General features: G+C 55.9%; 1 protein-coding gene across 1 annotated transcript in view; it reads left to right on the forward strand.

Annotated features, from left to right (window-relative positions):
- Positions 1-537: 537 nt before the first annotated feature.
- The window catches only part of TSPAN10 (tetraspanin 10), a gene marked incomplete at its 5' end in the record, with an annotated part of 40,725 nt that continues 21,895 nt past the window's right edge, over positions 538-19,367 (forward strand). Inside the window, 2 exons of the mRNA XM_068264476.1 lie at positions 538-548; positions 15,728-15,809. Coding sequence (XP_068120577.1) covers positions 538-548; positions 15,728-15,809 — 93 coding nt within the window. The remainder of the gene's footprint in view (positions 549-15,727; positions 15,810-19,367) is intronic.

Consider the following 19,367-nt stretch of genomic DNA (forward strand, 5'->3'; position numbering starts at 1 on the left):
AGTCGGTGCATCTTAACAAGGTTGCCCAAACTTTGGCATCCCACTGTAGAACACAAGATGGACTGACTAATCCCTCTCTCCACTGCTGTGTATATTTTCCTGTGGTGGGATCTCTTTTCATTGGCTGTTGGGTTTGTTCAACATGATGCCCACTTCACTCTTCCTGGCAAAATTTGGCACGGTTACTGGCTGTCGCTTTGACCACCCGTTTAACAAGATGCTAAATGAACCTTTTTTTTTTTTTTCATGTGTGATATTTATGAAACAAAGGTGAAACTCATTTATGTGGGTATACTGTATGCTGTTATTAATTAGAGAGGCGTATGATTGGCAAATTTATTCTGCAGCAGGAAAATAACCATGTTTAGCATAAAGAAGTCTTTGGAAGTGATGATTTGGTCCCCACAGAGACCTGATCTCCACATGGAGTGTGCCTGGGATTTAATGGAGACAGGTTGTGAGGAGACAGGTTGTGAGGAAGCCTACAACTTCACATCTACAGAAGATCTGAGGTTAATTCTCCATTGATGATTAAAACAACCTACCAGGTGAGCACCCCCAAATATTGAAGATTTCTCAGCTGTTTGTTCACTGCATTATTTTAAATGATGAAAAATAAATGCTACTTGTATTTATAAAAATTATTTTGTAGAACAGAACAGAACAGAACAGAACAGAACAGAACAGAACAGAACAGAACAGAACAGAACAGAACAGGACAGGACAGGACAGGACAGGACAGGACAGGACAGGACAGGACAGGACAGGACAGGACAGGACAGGACAGGACAGGACAGGACAGGACAGGACAGGACAGGACAGGACAGGACAGGACAGGACAGGACAGGACAGGACAGGACAGGACAGGACAGGACAGGACAGGACAGGACAGGACAGGACAGGACAGGACAGGACAGGACAGGACAGGACAGGACAGGACAGGACAGGACAGGACAGGACAGGACAGGACAGGACAGGACAGGACAGGACAGGACAGGACAGGACAGGACAGGACAGGACAGGACAGGACAGGACAGGACAGGACAGGACAGGACAGGACAGGACAGGACAGGACAGGACAGGACAGGACAGGACAGGACAGGACAGGACAGGACAGGACAGGACAGGACAGGACAGGACAGGACAGGACAGGACAGAACCTTTGCGACCTATAACCAAATCACTTTACAAGGACGGCCTGTGGGCCCCTTGCAGGACCCGACCCGCGGTCCGCTGCGTCGGGGCCCCAGGCCTCCGGCCTGTGGGCCCCTTGCAGGACCCGACCCGCGGTCCGCTGCGTCGGGGCCCCAGGCCTCCGGCCTGTGGGCCCCTTGCAGGACCCGACCCGCGGTCCGCTGCGTCGGGGCCCCAGGCCTCCGGCCTGTGGGCCCCTTGCAGGACCCGACCCGCGGTCCGCTGCGTCGGGGCCCCAGGCCTCCGGCCTGTGGGCCCCTTGCAGGACCCGACCCGCGGTCCGCTGCGTCGGGGCCCCAGGCCTCCGGCCTGTGGGCCCCTTGCAGGACCCGACCCGCGGTCCGCTGCGTCGGGGCCCCAGGCCTCCGGCCTGTGGGCCCCTTGCAGGACCCGACCCGCGGTCCGCTGCGTCGGGGCCCCAGGCCTCCGGCCTGTGGGCCCCTTGCAGGACCCGACCCGCGGTCCGCTGCGTCGGGGCCCCAGGCCTCCGGCCTGTGGGCCCCTTGCAGGACCCGACCCGCGGTCCGCTGCGTCGGGGCCCCAGGCCTCCGGCCTGTGGGCCCCTTGCAGGACCCGACCCGCGGTCCGCTGCGTCGGGGCCCCAGGCCTCCGGCCTGTGGGCCCCTTGCAGGACCCGACCCGCGGTCCGCTGCGTCGGGGCCCCAGGCCTCCGGCCTGTGGGCCCCTTGCAGGACCCGACCCGCGGTCCGCTGCGTCGGGGCCCCAGGCCTCCGGCCTGTGGGCCCCTTGCAGGACCCGACCCGCGGTCCGCTGCGTCGGGGCCCCAGGCCTCCGGCCTGTGGGCCCCTTGCAGGACCCGACCCGCGGTCCGCTGCGTCGGGGCCCCAGGCCTCCGGCCTGTGGGCCCCTTGCAGGACCCGACCCGCGGTCCGCTGCGTCGGGGCCCCAGGCCTCCGGCCTGTGGGCCCCTTGCAGGACCCGACCCGCGGTCCGCTGCGTCGGGGCCCCAGGCCTCCGGCCTGTGGGCCCCTTGCAGGACCCGACCCGCGGTCCGCTGCGTCGGGGCCCCAGGCCTCCGGCCTGTGGGCCCCTTGCAGGACCCGACCCGCGGTCCGCTGCGTCGGGGCCCCAGGCCTCCGGCCTGTGGGCCCCTTGCAGGACCCGACCCGCGGTCCGCTGCGTCGGGGCCCCAGGCCTCCGGCCTGTGGGCCCCTTGCAGGACCCGACCCGCGGTCCGCTGCGTCGGGGCCCCAGGCCTCCGGCCTGTGGGCCCCTTGCAGGACCCGACCCGCGGTCCGCTGCGTCGGGGCCCCAGGCCTCCGGCCTGTGGGCCCCTTGCAGGACCCGACCCGCGGTCCGCTGCGTCGGGGCCCCAGGCCTCCGGCCTGTGGGCCCCTTGCAGGACCCGACCCGCGGTCCGCTGCGTCGGGGCCCCAGGCCTCCGGCCTGTGGGCCCCTTGCAGGACCCGACCCGCGGTCCGCTGCGTCGGGGCCCCAGGCCTCCGGCCTGTGGGCCCCTTGCAGGACCCGACCCGCGGTCCGCTGCGTCGGGGCCCCAGGCCTCCGGCCTGTGGGCCCCTTGCAGGACCCGACCCGCGGTCCGCTGCGTCGGGGCCCCAGGCCTCCGGCCTGTGGGCCCCTTGCAGGACCCGACCCGCGGTCCGCTGCGTCGGGGCCCCAGGCCTCCGGCCTGTGGGCCCCTTGCAGGACCCGACCCGCGGTCCGCTGCGTCGGGGCCCCAGGCCTCCGGCCTGTGGGCCCCTTGCAGGACCCGACCCGCGGTCCGCTGCGTCGGGGCCCCAGGCCTCCGGCCTGTGGGCCCCTTGCAGGACCCGACCCGCGGTCCGCTGCGTCGGGGCCCCAGGCCTCCGGCCTGTGGGCCCCTTGCAGGACCCGACCCGCGGTCCGCTGCGTCGGGGCCCCAGGCCTCCGGCCTGTGGGCCCCTTGCAGGACCCGACCCGCGGTCCGCTGCGTCGGGGCCCCAGGCCTCCGGCCTGTGGGCCCCTTGCAGGACCCGACCCGCGGTCCGCTGCGTCGGGGCCCCAGGCCTCCGGCCTGTGGGCCCCTTGCAGGACCCGACCCGCGGTCCGCTGCGTCGGGGCCCCAGGCCTCCGGCCTGTGGGCCCCTTGCAGGACCCGACCCGCGGTCCGCTGCGTCGGGGCCCCAGGCCTCCGGCCTGTGGGCCCCTTGCAGGACCCGACCCGCGGTCCGCTGCGTCGGGGCCCCAGGCCTCCGGCCTGTGGGCCCCTTGCAGGACCCGACCCGCGGTCCGCTGCGTCGGGGCCCCAGGCCTCCGGCCTGTGGGCCCCTTGCAGGACCCGACCCGCGGTCCGCTGCGTCGGGGCCCCAGGCCTCCGGCCTGTGGGCCCCTTGCAGGACCCGACCCGCGGTCCGCTGCGTCGGGGCCCCAGGCCTCCGGCCTGTGGGCCCCTTGCAGGACCCGACCCGCGGTCCGCTGCGTCGGGGCCCCAGGCCTCCGGCCTGTGGGCCCCTTGCAGGACCCGACCCGCGGTCCGCTGCGTCGGGGCCCCAGGCCTCCGGCCTGTGGGCCCCTTGCAGGACCCGACCCGCGGTCCGCTGCGTCGGGGCCCCAGGCCTCCGGCCTGTGGGCCCCTTGCAGGACCCGACCCGCGGTCCGCTGCGTCGGGGCCCCAGGCCTCCGGCCTGTGGGCCCCTTGCAGGACCCGACCCGCGGTCCGCTGCGTCGGGGCCCCAGGCCTCCGGCCTGTGGGCCCCTTGCAGGACCCGACCCGCGGTCCGCTGCGTCGGGGCCCCAGGCCTCCGGCCTGTGGGCCCCTTGCAGGACCCGACCCGCGGTCCGCTGCGTCGGGGCCCCAGGCCTCCGGCCTGTGGGCCCCTTGCAGGACCCGACCCGCGGTCCGCTGCGTCGGGGCCCCAGGCCTCCGGCCTGTGGGCCCCTTGCAGGACCCGACCCGCGGTCCGCTGCGTCGGGGCCCCAGGCCTCCGGCCTGTGGGCCCCTTGCAGGACCCGACCCGCGGTCCGCTGCGTCGGGGCCCCAGGCCTCCGGCCTGTGGGCCCCTTGCAGGACCCGACCCGCGGTCCGCTGCGTCGGGGCCCCAGGCCTCCGGCCTGTGGGCCCCTTGCAGGACCCGACCCGCGGTCCGCTGCGTCGGGGCCCCAGGCCTCCGGCCTGTGGGCCCCTTGCAGGACCCGACCCGCGGTCCGCTGCGTCGGGGCCCCAGGCCTCCGGCCTGTGGGCCCCTTGCAGGACCCGACCCGCGGTCCGCTGCGTCGGGGCCCCAGGCCTCCGGCCTGTGGGCCCCTTGCAGGACCCGACCCGCGGTCCGCTGCGTCGGGGCCCCAGGCCTCCGGCCTGTGGGCCCCTTGCAGGACCCGACCCGCGGTCCGCTGCGTCGGGGCCCCAGGCCTCCGGCCTGTGGGCCCCTTGCAGGACCCGACCCGCGGTCCGCTGCGTCGGGGCCCCAGGCCTCCGGCCTGTGGGCCCCTTGCAGGACCCGACCCGCGGTCCGCTGCGTCGGGGCCCCAGGCCTCCGGCCTGTGGGCCCCTTGCAGGACCCGACCCGCGGTCCGCTGCGTCGGGGCCCCAGGCCTCCGGCCTGTGGGCCCCTTGCAGGACCCGACCCGCGGTCCGCTGCGTCGGGGCCCCAGGCCTCCGGCCTGTGGGCCCCTTGCAGGACCCGACCCGCGGTCCGCTGCGTCGGGGCCCCAGGCCTCCGCTTTTAAATTAGCTAAAAATGTGTTGTGAAGTGTTTCAGTGAGCTTCCTCAACTTTTGGAGTGATTGGATAAGTGTGTGAACTCCGGTATGTTTGTTAAAGGGAACCTGAAGCAAGTGGTATATTATGGCTGCCATATTTATTTTTCTAAACCAGTTGCCTGGCTGTCTCTGCTTATAATAATAATAATATAATAATAATATAATGCTTTTAGCCATAGACCCAGAGCATGCATCCCTTGCAGCAGATCAGGTGTTTTTTGACATTATTGTCAGATCTGACAAGATTAGCTGTATGGTTGTTTCTGTTGTGATTTAGACTTTACTGCAGCTAAATAGACCAGCAGGTCCGCCAGGTAACTGGTATTGTTTGAACAGAAATAACACAACATGTTTAGTGTCTAGAGCTAAGAGAGTAAATGGCATGGCCTCGAGTCGCCTCTTGGGCCCGTTAACTGGACCATGTGGGTGAAGGGTGGTAACGGCCGTATAGCTACTTGTACAGGAGGGTAAGCGGGTAACAGCCACCCGGCTACCTGTGCTGGAGGAGGGGGCTGCTGCTTTTGGAGAGATACAATCGCTGTGCTGTGTGTGGAAGGAATCGATTCCTTTCTGCTGATAGTGCCAGACCATCTATTTGCTTTCTGCATGACCTTTACTTTTTTTGTGTCCCCTACAGTTCTAGAAGCAGACCTGAGCGCTTTATTTAGCCTGCAGCCATAGTATTCATATTGTGTGGGGGCGGGGCCTGGCGTAATTCTATCCTAACACTACATTGTATTTTTGTGTTCAGTGTATAGTCAGTACATAATTCTCTGTATTCCTCTGGTGTCACATTGTGTCTGATCTCTCCTCTCTGCAGTGAGTGTAGCAGTAATGGTGATTCGGTCCTGTCATACACCAGCATAAGCAGTAACAGCTCCTACCTGGGCAGCGATAAGATGGGATCAGGTCACCTCTCATTCTAACATTTGTAACAGGGCTGTGGAGTTGGAGGAGGAGTCGGAGCAATTTTGGGTACCTGGAGTCGAAGTTGGAGTCGGTAGTTTTATAAACTGAGGAGTCTGAGTTGGATGATTTTTGTACTCCACAGCGCTGATTTGTAAACAGGCTTACCCCATACACACGCTCAACAAAGGTCTTTTAAATGCACAATTATAAAACAAATTGTTTGCTATTGTTCAAGCAACTGATAAGACCCAGCTCAAGTCAATCCAACTGTTGCAGTGACTTGAGCTGGGTCTTATCAGTTGCTTGAACAATAACAGACAACCTTTTTGGTTTGTATCAACAGCAAAAGTTGTTTGATAGTTGTGCATTTAAAAGACTTTTGTTGAGGGTGTGTGTGGGCCTTTAGTGTTATAATTACAGGAAATGTTTTTCATCTATTCTAGTTCTTAAAGGACACCCGAGGTGAAAATAAACTAATGAAATAAACAATTGTATTCATCCTCCTTCTCCTAAATAGGATTTTTTTATTTATATTCAACAGTTTTATTTTATATTTAAATCTACTTTTTAATTTTATTCATTAATTTTTTTTTTGTTCAATGACACATTCATTGAAGTATGCCAGAACTAAAATCTATGAACTATTGAACCTTTTTATCTCTTTCCAATTGCAGTGATATGAACAATGAAAACATGCAGTTATGTTAGACAAGGCTTAGGCTACTTAAACACCAGGACGTTGCGTTTAGGGGACGTTATAGGGCACATAACGTGCCCCTAACGCAACACCTGGTGCTCTCTGATGTGGACGTCGGAGTGAGCCGCGTTGTGCAGCTCACTCTGGCGTCCGTGATGCGTACTCTTGTACGCATGCGGCATCACATGGTCTCACCCGGCCAATCACCGCACAGAGCGGCCGCTCCAGGAAGTAAACACTGCACGTCACACCGTGCAGTGAATATTAATTAGCCATGTGCCTGGCCGCTCCCCACTCCTCTCCAACACTACTGAGCATGTGCGCACAGTCAAACGCGGCTTAGCCTCGCATAACACACAGCATGCAGCACTCTCAACGGATGTGCTGCGTTATAATGTAACGCAACGTGTGCAGTGTGAATGGGCTGATTGATTTTTCATTACTGTGCAGTGGGGCTGCGTTACAGGCTGCACTAACGTGCGCCTGTAACCAGTGGCGGACACAGGCAGCAGTGGGCCCCTGTGCAAAATATCAATTGTGGGCCCCCCTGACCTGCTTCGCGCGCCGCGTCAAAAAATGGGTGCAGCTATAACCTGCGGCGCGCTAAGCGCGCCGCGGCAAAAAATGGGCGTGGATAGAACCTGCGGCGCGTAGCGCCGCGGCAAAAAATGGGCGTGGCAATGACCGGATAAGGGCGGAGCTAACTGTAATTTAAAGTGATCCCGGGGTGAGAGTGATATGGAGGCTGCCATATTTATTTCCTTTTAAACAATACTAGTTGCCTGGCGGCCCTGCTGATCTATTTGGCTGCAGTAATAAACTGAATTACACCAGCAACAAGCATGCAGCTTAATCTTCTCAGTTCTGACAATATTGTCAGAAACCCCTGACCTGCTGCATGCTTGTTCAGGGTCTATGGTTGAAAGAATAAGAGGCAGAGGACCAGAACGGCAACCAGGCAACTGGTATTGCTTAAAAGGAGAGAAATATGGCAGCCTCAATATTATTCTCACCTCAGGTTCCCTTGAAAAGTGCAACGCAAAGACAGTGGGCCCAAGTTTTGGTGACCCTTTCCCCAGAAAATTCACATAATTGTGCAGGTTTTCTCAAGAAAATACACATAATGTGAGCAGATTTGCCCAGAAAATACATTCAATCATGTCGGCAGATTTGCCCAGAAAATACGTGCAATGATGTCGGCAGATATGCCCAGAAAATACGTGCAATGATGTCGGCAGATATGCCCAGAAAATACGTGCAATCATGTCGGCAGATATGCCCAGAAAATACGTGCAATCATGTCGGCAGATATGCCCAGAAAATACGTGCAATCATGTCGGCAGATATGCCCAGAAAATACGTGCAATCATGTCGGCAGATATGCCCAGAAAATACCTGCAATCATGTCGGCAGATATGCCCAGAAAATATGTGCAATCATGTCGGCAGATATGCCCAGAAAATACGTGCAATCATGTCGGCAGATATGCCCAGAAAATACGTGCAATCATGTCGGCAGATATGCCCAGAAAATACGTGCAATCATGTCGGCAGATATGCCCAGAAAATACGTGCAATCATGTCGGCAGATATGCCCAGAAAATACGTGCAATCATGTCGGCAGATATGCCCAGAAAATACGTGCAATCATGTCAGCAGATATGCCCAGAAAATACCTGCAATCATGTCGGCAGATATGCCCAGAAAATACCTGCAATCATGTCGGCAGATATGCCCAGAAAATACCTGCAATCATGTCGGCAGATATGCCCAGAAAATACCTGCAATCATGTCGGCAGATATGCCCAGAAAATACGTGCAATCATGTCGGCAGATTTGCCCAGAAAACACATGCAATCATGTAGCAAATTTGCCCAGAACATACATGCAATCATGTGGCAGACCTGCCCAGAACATACACGCAATCATGTGGCAGACCTGCCCAGAACATACACGCAATCATGTGGCAGACCTGCCCAGAACATACACCTGCTAAAATAAATAATAAAAAAAAAACATTTACTCACCTGCAGCAGCAGACCTCCTGTCCCAGCCTCCATCCGGCGCGCAGCTCCCATGGGTGGTTGGGTGGATAGGTAGCCTGGTGGGTAGGTAGGCAGCCGGGTGGGTAGGTAGGTAGCCCTTAGCCGGGTGGGTAAGTAGCCTGGTGGGTGGCTGGGTAGCTGGGTGGGTAGCCTGGTGGGTGGCTGGGTAGGCGGGTGGGTAGGTAGCCTGGTGGGTGGGTAGGTGGGTGGTTAGGTAGCTGGGTGGGTGGGTAGGTAGCCTGGTGGGTTGGTAGGTAGCCGGGTGGGTAGGTAGGTAGCCGGGTGGGTGTGTAGGTAGCCGGGTGGGTGGTTAGGTAGCCGGGTGGGTAGGTAGCCGGGTGGGTAGGTAGGTATCCGGGTGGGTAGGTAGCCGGGTGGGTGGGTAGGTAGCCAGGTAGATAGCCGGCAGGGTGGTTAGGTAGCCGGGTGGGTAGGTAGCCAGGTAGATAGCCGGCAGGGTGGTTAGGTAGCCGGGTGGGTAGGTAGCCGGGTGGGTAGGTAGCCAGGTAGATAGCCGGCAGGGTGGTTAGGTAGCCGGGTGGGTAGGTAGCCGGGTGGGTGGGTAGGTAGCCGGGTGGGTAGGTAGGTATCCGGGTGGGTAGGTAGCCGGGTGGGTGGGTAGGTAGCCGGGTGGGTAGGTAGCCGGGTGGGTGGGTAGGTGGGTGGGTGGGTAGGTAGCCGGGTGGGTAGGTAGCCAGCAGGGTGGGTAGGTAGCCGGGTGGGTAGGTAGCCAGGTAGATAGCCAGCAGGGTGGTTAGGTAGCCGGGTGGGTAGCTAGGTAGCCGGGTGGGTAGGTAGCCAGGTAGATAGCCGGCAGGGTGGTTAGGTAGCCGGGTGGGTAGCTAGGTAGCCGGGTGGGTAGGTAGGTAGCCGGCAGGGTGGTTAGGTAGCCGGGTGGGTAGCTAGGTAGCCGGGTGGGTAGGTAGCCGGGTGGGTAGGTAGCCAGGTAGATAGCCGGCAGGGTGGTCAGGTAGCCGGGTGGGTAGCTAGGTAGCTGGGTGGGTAGGTAGCCAGGTAGGTAGCCGGCAGGGTGGTTAGGTAGCCGGGTGGGTAGCTAGGTAGCCGGGTGGGTAGGTAGCCGGGTGGGTAGGTAGCCAGGTAGATAGCCGGCAGGGTGGTTAGGTAGCCGGGTGGGTAGCTAGGTAGCCGGGTGGTTAGGTAGCCGGGTGGGTAGGTAGCCAGGTAGATAGCCGGCAGGGTGGTTAGGTAGCCGGGTGGGTAGCTAGGTAGCCGGGTGGGTGGGTAGGTAGCCTGGTTAGGTAGCCGGGTAGGTAGCCGGGTGGATGGTTAGGTAGCGGGGTAGGTAGCCGGGTGGGTGGGTAAGGTAGCCGGGTGGGTAGCTATCCGGGTGGGGGGCCCGACTCCTATCCTCCCTCACTCACCTCGGGGCCCCCCTCCCGGTATGCGCTGCAGCCGGCGGGAGAGCAGAAAATACAGGAAGTCTCCGGCCGGGGCTGCAGCAGACGCTAGAGGCAGCTGCTGCTTAGTTTCCGATATGTCTCCAAAGTTGGAGACCAAGCGGCAGCTGCCGCCCCGGCCGGAGACTTCTTGTATTTTCCGCTCTCCCGCCGCATGAGGGGGGGGGGGGGGGGGCGAGGTGAGGGGGGAGGACAGAAGTTGGGCCCCCCAGGTTAAAAAAATAAATAAATAAATAAAAAAATAAAAAAAAAAACCTGCAATACTTAATGGGCCCCTGAAGCAGCAGAACTTCAGGGGCCCTCGTGCGGCGGCACGGCCTGCACGGCCGTATGTCCGCCACTGCCTGTAACGTCTTATACATGGATATCCGAACGCATTATCCGGACGGATTCGGATATCCGGATAGAAATCCAGAAGTGGTCTTTAAATTGCTTCCAACCCGTTTTTTAGGGTAAAATGAGGCATGTAACGTGTTTTTTTTTTTTTATTTATTTATTTTTTTTTTTTTAGGGAAACACCAATTATGTGGAGACTTAAAATAAAATAAAAATAAAAAAGTTGGTAAATTAACATCAGGACTAGGTTCCAGACAGCGGTCGTGCAGCCCACATTGTGTCCAAAGACCAACCGCACAACTGGGACATCAGTTTTCAGCTCAGACATCTCAAAAAAATGAAAGCTATTGTAGTGGTGTAATAGCTGGTGGCAGGCTATTGTGGTGGCAGTGGCAGACTGGCAGTGGCAGCAGAAGATATAGTTCTGTGTGGACCCTGGTGGTGTGGTGGGTACCACAGACAGGAGCAGCAGGAGTAGGTAGATGCAGCTATTGTAGTGGCATAATAGCTGGTGGCAGGCTATTGTAGTGGCGTAATAGCTGGTGGCAGTGGCAGACTGGCAGTGGCAGCAGTAGACATAGTTTTTTGTGTGGACCCTGGTGGTGGTGGGTACCACAGACAGCAACAGCAGCAGCAACAGGAGGAGTAGGTAGATGCAGTTATTGTAGTGGCGTAATAGCTGGTAGTGGTAGCAGAAGATATAGTTTTGTGTGGACTCTGGTGGTGGTGGGTACCACAGGCAGGAGCAGCAGGAGGAGAAGTAGGTAGTCATGTAGATGCACCCTGGCGGTGGGAGCAGCACAGGTAGCAGGAAACAGGAGAAGGAGAAGTGTAACGTGTGGCAGGCAGCATAGATATTCCACCATGGCACCTAGTTTTGGTACCACGGCACAGTTAAAACATTACAAAGTAGAGGTTCCAGGAAGCGGTCGTACTGCCGCAGTTGGGGCCTCCCCACAACTCAGACAGCACAGTTATCAGCCCAGACACCTCCCAAAAACGTACACAGCAATTGTTTAGATAGACCGTGGCACCTAGTGTGTTGGTACCAAGGCTGTAAAAACATTCTTGAACCAGGCTTATTACTCAAGATGGGGCCTGGAGGTTGTGGTGCTAAAGGGTGGTAAGGCAGGCATAGTGATTTCCAGCCACTTCATTTCCCCCTCTTGCCAACAACAGGGGCCAGGAATTCACCAACCACCCAAGCCTGATTTATTTTGAGAAATGTGTCTGTCCACAGACTGGGTGGACAGACGAGAGCGATTCTCAGTGACCATGCCACTGGCCGCACTGAAGCACCTCTCGGACAGCATGCTGGAAGGGGGCAAGCAAGGATTTCCAGGGCATACTGCGCGAGCTCGCTCCAAATGGTGCTTGACCCAGTAATCCAAGGGGTCTACAGGGGTGTCGCTGTCAAGCCCGCTGTAGGATCCCATGTAGTCTGCCACCATCCGGGTCAGGCGCTGGTTCTGACCTGCTGCTGCAGGCACCTCCTCAGTCGGCAGCTGTACCGGCGTGGCGTACAGCGCCTTTGTGAGAGACAGCAGGTTTGATGGGCGCTTCTGCTGCTGGACGCAGGCACCTGCTGCTGTGCTGGCTGGACTGTGACAGCAGGGGGGGTGGAAGTATGGGGGAAGGCTTCCTCCAAGCGCTGAACCAGGGACCGCTGCAAGTCCCTCATTCGACGCACAGGGTCTCCTCCTACAGGCAAGAACTGATGCAGCTTCCCTTTTCAGCTGTGGGTACAGCATCAGGGTGATCAATGAGTGGTAAAGGACAGGTAGCGGCCTGTCCCAAGCCGGCTTGACCATGAGTACATGGTCACATGGACCCTCTCCTCCAACGCATGGTCTATGCCACGTTCTACATTGGCCATCGTGAAGCGATGCAGTGCTGGGATGGCCGTGCGGGAAATGTAGTGCCGGCTGGGGATAGGCCAATCCAGCGATGCACACTGAAGGAGCGCACGCATGTCGCTCCCCTCCTGCACAAAGGAGTATGGGAGGAGCTGGGAGAACATGGCCCATGCAAGCAGGCCGTTCAGCTGGCGGATGAGATGGCTGCCAAGAGGCTGAGCCTTGACAACAAATGACTCGCTCAGCAGGGTCTGGTGGCGTTTTTTGGCTTGCACAGGAAGAGGAGAAGGGAGCAGAGGAAACCGTTGAGGACTGGCTGCCTGAACAGGCCTCAGTGTCGGCAGGAGTGGCAAAGGGGGTTCTGGTTGTGCTTTTTGCCGAAACACTGCCAGCGCCAGCTTCCTTCAGCCTCTTTAACTCCTCATGCTCCACATAATGCTTTTTTGCCGGATGGTTGAAGCTGGAGGTGCCGTAGTTGGAGGGGTTGCAAACTCTGCTCAGCTTCATCTGGCACACGTTGCAAGTTACAAACTGGCTGTCCACTGAGGGCAGATCAATGAACTGCCAGATTGGGGATAGAAATTTGCCCTTACGCCCTGAATGAGCTGCTTTTTTCTTCTCCCTGCGGTGGTTGGGGCCTGGGGTTGTGTGGTGCGGCTGGTGGTAGTGGCAGAAGATAATGCAGCAGGCTGTGGGTCCCGCATTCTACACCCACTGCTGCTCCTGCCAATGTCAGCAATGCATTGCTGATCCTCCTTGACAGACCCACAGATGCATCATCCTCCTCCTCCTCCTCAGTGCTAACATCCCCCTCCTTGTGGATGGTAGTCTTGGTCCTTCATCTCGTCGTCATTATCAGCGTCATACTCCCCCCGCCCCTCCCAACAACTGCTGGGATGTTGCTGACCCCCCAAACTCCTCTTCTGCTGACACATCAGGCACGGACTCCCCCCAACAATCACCGTAGCCATCTGTGACGCCTCCACATACCCCATTGCGCCCAGAATATCCTCCTCAAACTCATTGGTAACAGCCCTGATTGCGCTCGTGGTGCCTGGAGTAAAGAGCATGCTGACTGAGGGTAGGCTGCCCGCTGGGGTCGACATGATGGCCGACGAGTCCCCATGCACTGCTGGGTGGCTACTGCTTCTCTTGTGAACAGGAGTGGTGGTGGGGGTGGAGCTCTCTGTTGTAGAGCTGGTGGTGGTGGCCTGCTCATCCACCATCAGCTGCATCACAGGCTCGGCGTCTTTCTCCTCCAATTTGCGGCGCCGACCCTGCTGAAAAAATGGCCGCTACATGCTGCTGCTCCTCTGCAGCGTGACTCCCCCTAACAGCTGGGTGCCCAGTGCATCCATGGCCAGTGGCTAGCGGTGGAATGGACACTGGCACGGCAGAACTGCTGGCGGTGACGGTGCCAGCAATGTTCCCTCTCTTCTTGGCCTTGATGCCCTGGCTGCCAGTGCCAGCAGACATAGTGGAAGTTTGTGTGATGATGTCGCCAGATGGATGTGGGGTACTTGCACTTTATTGAAATCGGTGTTGGACTTTAATGAATCTGCACGGACAGCAGAGTAGAGCACAGTGTGTACACTAACTGTCTATCTCACACACACTGACACTCAGTCAGCAGCACAGCAGAAATGCAGTAATCTGTAGTAGTAAGCTAACACAGACAGTACTACTCTTACTAGCACTGCAGTACTAAACTATGAAGAGTAGAGATCAGCAGCACCATGAAGATGGGTACTTTCCCTTGTCTAGGATGTCACATGTGCAGCCTGATTTTTAAGGGAGATAAGTTCAGGCATCCGTCTAAAGGTACTGAGTTCAGCATACGTAGTCTTTATACATGTGATTCTTCATATGTAGTTTATCTATTAAAATGCCCATGTGGGCTGTTACAGGGCCGCCTTCAGGGCATCACAGGTGGGGCTGCAGTATGGGGCCTGAGTGAGTCTGGGGCCCGGCGAACAGTGCCACGCGCATGGGCCCCAGCTGCAAGTCTGTCACAGAATATACAGACTGTCAGTGAGTGTGGCTGTACTCAACCTGGCCGGCCAATTTTGCATTGCAATTTTTTGTGATTTTTGCCATGCTTGTGCTATGCCATTCTCATTTCAGTTAATGAGAATCAGTCGCGGAGAAAATGCTGCCTGCAGCGCGTTTGACCAATTTGTGCAATTTGCGAAAATCCCAAGCACTGGTGTGAGAGTAATCCCACAGGATTACATGTGTCACTGTGCGTTGCTGATCGCAGACGACCACCTTAAATACAGGGGGTTCACTGGGGGAGGGAGGCCCAGTAGGTTTTCCTAGTGTGGGGCCCAGAAATTTCTGAGGGCAGCCCTGGGCTGTTATATGTGGGAGAGACCACCCAGCTTCTACGTGAACGTATCTCCTGACATAAATCTGCTATCAGGGCCGGGAATATGACTCAATCTGTCTCGGCCCACTCTACTCAATTCCGGCACTCTATACCACAGCTCCGGGTACAGGATATAGATGGGGGTTCCTGCTCATTTTAGGAGTGATAGGGAAAGAGAATTAGCTCCCAACTGTCCCTTTTTCGGAGGGACAGTCCCTCTTTGGGAGCCCTGTCCCTCTTTCTGTCCCTCTTTCCTCCTCATTTGTCCCTCTTTCAGGACTTTGTCCCTCTTTCTATGTAAATATATATATTTCTCTACTAAAAATGTGTTTGATTGACTCTAAACTTTATTCCCATCCTTTAAATTGATAAATTACTAATTTTAAAATGTGAATATGAAGGAAAATGCACCAGGATAGAAAGGACCAATGTGATTTGAATTATAAAACAACATATTTTTCTTAAGAAATCTTTATGGTATGCGTGACTAGGGTTGTGTCAGGGGCGTGGTTAAGGGTGTTGCAGGGGTGTGGCTTAAGTGTCCCTCTTTCTCATCTCAAAAAGTTGGGAGGTATGAATTACTTAGGCGGAAGGTGGGTTGGATCAGGAGACTGGGTACCCTGGGAGGGGGTGGACTCAACCTTGATTATGACTTATCCTTTTGCATTTAAATTGGATAGAATGTGTGTATATATTGTGCCTCTGCTTATGTGTGCGGTTAGTCATACTGTGTTGACAGTTTGTTGACTGCTGGGTCCAGGTGTGTGTGTGTTTCCCCTACTGGGTTACACTATTAGTACACTGGGAGTTGCTGTTTCCTGATGTATGATTCTCTTTATTGCTATAGTACTTTGTACATCTGGTACCATGTTGAATTATTTTGAGAGGTCTTTTACCTATTATGGACCCTCAGCTCTACTATACCACAGAATTTCGGCCTTTTTTCTATTTTTTGTTTTATGTTTTTGTCTTTATTAGTATTTTATTATGGTGTTATTGCGTCTGTACGCGTCAGTTTGCGTGTTTATGCGTTTTGTTCTCATACTTGAGAGCAGATGTACGGTTCCATGTTGGTTTTACGCGTGCATTTTTCCGCATTGATTTGCGCGTACATTTTTATGCATCATCAGGACGGTTTTACGCATGGAAGCGTCTGACATCATGACGCTCAAGTTCTGTTTTTTTGTTTCCTTTTTCCGGCAGCTCGCATCTTCCATTGCCCTCTGGGAGATTGGGAGGAGCGATACGACTAAGCTGTGGTTCCCCATCAGGTCCTCCTAGGCTGGTGAGTGCTGATTGGTCCATATGGGTCTGACACTTTTTAAATTGTGCTGTTGCAACGGCTACTCATTTAAATATCTGTCTTCCATCAGGTCCTCTCATTATGCTTTGTTCTATGATTGGACACTGCTGTTCACATGTATCCTGGTGCTATGTGATTGGTCCATGTGACCTTATTGAGAATGTATATAAATGCTTTTGTGGTTGTTATTTCTCTTGTGTGAGCCTATACAGCTTGAGGGGAGGAAGAAGTTCATCTCCGAAACAGCGTCTGTCGCTGTCCCTGGGCTTTATGGCCCAGTGCACACCAAAACCGCTAGCAGATCCGCAATACGCTAGCGGTTTTGGGAGCGGATTTCAGAGCGATTCTAGGTATGTTTAGAGAGGTTTTCTAAACATGCCTAGCGGTTTTGGGTGCGTTTTTGTGTAGCAGATTACAAATATTGTTACAGTAAAGCTGTTACTGAACAGCTTTTGTAACAAAAATGCCTGGCAAACCGCTCTGAAGTAGCGTTTTTCAGAGCGGTTTGCGTTTTTCCTATACTTTACATTGAGGACGAAACGCTTCCGAAAACCGCAAACGCGCAGCAGGAGGCGCATTTGCGGCTTGGCAAAAACCTCAAACCGCCGGTGTGCACCATCCCATTGCAATACATTAGCCAAGCGGTTTTTCAGGTAGATGCGGCCGGCGGATCGCTCCAAAAACCGCTCGGTGTGCACTAGGCCAATCTTTTATGCAATAAAGCGCTTAAATACATCTTCGTGGTGCTGCTGATCTCTACTCTTCATGCTTTGGGAGCTGCTGAACTACAGTGCCCTATCAGCCTAGCACACGTCTACCCTCACTAGGGTGCCTGTCTAGTGTTGTGTACTAAATAACTACAAATAATACGGTAATCCTATTCCCTAAACTATACTGTAGTTAAAGAAAACCTGAACTGAAAATTAAAAGTCAAAATAAGTATACACAAGTCATACTTACCTTCCATGTAGTCTACTCCTCAGTGTCTTTCTCCTGTCCCGCGTCCTGTTTGTTCACTGTGATCAAGGGAATTTTCCGTCCTCCATTTTGAAGAGGGCCATTACCCATAACAGCTTTCTGGTCAGCACACAGTTAAACTGTAACATCGCCCACTTGAGCCATAGGGAAACATGGACATTACCTGGCACATCAGTTGTCCTCTCAGCTATAACTGACAGCAACTGATATTTTACTGACAGCAACTGCTATATTTCAGATCTGACAAAATGTTGTCAGAACTGGAAGGGATTATTGTCAGAAGAAAATGGTGAGCTTCTGAGAGGAACTGATGGCAAGGTAACTATGTAATGTTCATTTGAAGTTACCTCATGTGTTTATTTTAAATATTTTTACTCAGTACAGGTTCTCTTTAAGGCTAATAGCACAGGCCTGGCCTGTGTGCACAAACAGCAGACACAGACTAGCAGAACTACTGCAGCAGAGACCGTCACACACACACTAAATACAAACAAAATACAAGCTAGCTAACTAAACAACAATCAGAGTATTATAGTACAGGTGTTAATGTGCAAAAACGCTAGCTTTAAAGAGGATCTGTAACATGAAAAGATCCCCTGGGGGGTACTCACCTCGGGTGGGGGAAGCCTCCGGATCCTAATGAGGCTTCCCACGCTGTCCTCCATCCGTCAGGGGTCTCGCTGCAGCCCTCCGTGGAGTCCGTGCAGCGGTGACGTCAATATTTACCTTCCTGGCTCCTGCGCAGGCGCTCTGACGGCTGTCGGCTCCGAACTACACGGAAATACCCGATCGCCGTCGGATCTGCTCTACTGCGCAGGCGCAAGTTTCCTGCGCCTGCGCAGTAGAGCAGACCCGAATGAGATCGGGTATTTCCGTGTAGTTCGGAACGGAAAGCCGCCACAGCGCCCCCGCTGGAGCCAGCAAAGGTAAATATTGAACTGACAGTCGGCACAGTCGCCGGCTGTTCGGAGGGCTGCGGCGAGACCCCCGTGGGACAGAGGACGGCGTGGGAAGCCTCATTAGGATCCGGAGGCTTCCCCCACCCGAGGTGAGTACCCCCCAGGGGATCTTTTTAATGTTAAAGAGTCTCTTTAACACAGTAGAAAGCAGTTGCTTTAGCCAAATAGCACTGGAGATGTCTCTGAGTGAGCAGTCACAAAGCAAAGACGAGTTCCCTCAACATGGCCGCCTCTTTATATACAGGGGGGGGGGGGGCTGGCCAGAGTTTTCCCTCTGTGATTAGTTGCTAGGGCTTCTGCTGGGAGCCCTCTGATTGGCTCAATGACATCATGGACGTCATCTCCATGGCTTCAGTACCCGGATTTGGATATCCAACAGATATCCGATCAGATATCCGGGTTGCGGATAAATATCCGCGTAGTGCTATTCGGATTTGCGAAGGAGAGCCGACTGTAGCTTCAATATTTACCTTTGCTGGCTCCAGCAGGGGCGCTGTGGCTGCTCTCGGCTCCGAACTACACGGAAATACCCGATCTCCGTCGGGTCCGCTCTACTGCGCAGGCCCCGGAAACTTGCGCCTGCGCAGTAGAGCAGACCCGACGGCGATCGGGTATTTCCGCCTACTTCGGAGCCGTCAGCCGTCAGAGCGCCTGCGCAGGAGCCGGGAAGGTAAATATTGACGTCACCGCTGCACGGAGGGCTGCAGCGAGACCCCTGACGGATGGAGGACGGCGTGGGAAGCCTCATTAGGATCCGGAGGCTTCCCCCACCCGAGGTGAGTACCCCCCAGGGGACGTTTTGTCGTTACAGTTCCTCTTTAAGGCAGGGGACACTCTTGTTCTTTGGTTTTCTGCATACATTTTCTGCACGCCATGTGTGTTTGTATGCAGAAAAACCTGTGCTTTTTTTTCACAGCACAGCTATTACCAGGCAGCAGTGAGCAGTTATCAGGAAGCAGTTACTGTGCAGCTGTGAGAGTTTGAGAGGCATTTCACTGCCTATCAACTGCTCGTGGAAAAGCTAGCCATACATCTAGGGATTCTGATTCAATTGACAAAGCGATCAACTTTATTAAAGAGAACCCGAGGTGTGTTTGAAGAATGTTATCTGCATACAGAGGCTGGATCTGCCTATACAGCCCAGCCTCTGTTGCTATCCCAAACCCCACTAAGGTCCCCCTGCACTCTGCAATCCCTCATAAATCACAGCCATGCTGTGAGGCTTTGTTTACATCTGTAGTGTCAGTCTCAGCTGCTCCCCCGCCTCCTGCATAGCTCCAGTCCCTGCCCCCGTCCCTTCCCTCCAATCAGCAGGGAGGGAAGGGATGCAGGCGGGGACTGGAGTTCTGCAGGAGGCGGGGAGAGCAGCAGACTGACACTATAGAGATAAACACAGCCAGCTCTGACAAGCTGTTTGTCAGCAGCGTGGCTGCGATTTATGAGGGATTGCAGAGTGCAGGGGGACCTTAGGGGGGTTTGGGATAGCAACAGAGGCTGGGCTGTATAGGCAGCAGAGCCGGGACAAGGTCCTCCAGCACCCAAGGCTGAGACACCAAAGTGCGCCCCTCCATCCCTCCACCCCAGCCATCACACACTGATTGCT

The sequence above is a fragment of the Hyperolius riggenbachi genome, chromosome 12 (assembly GCF_040937935.1).
Source record: "Hyperolius riggenbachi isolate aHypRig1 chromosome 12, aHypRig1.pri, whole genome shotgun sequence".
Lineage (NCBI taxonomy): Eukaryota > Metazoa > Chordata > Amphibia > Anura > Hyperoliidae > Hyperolius > Hyperolius riggenbachi.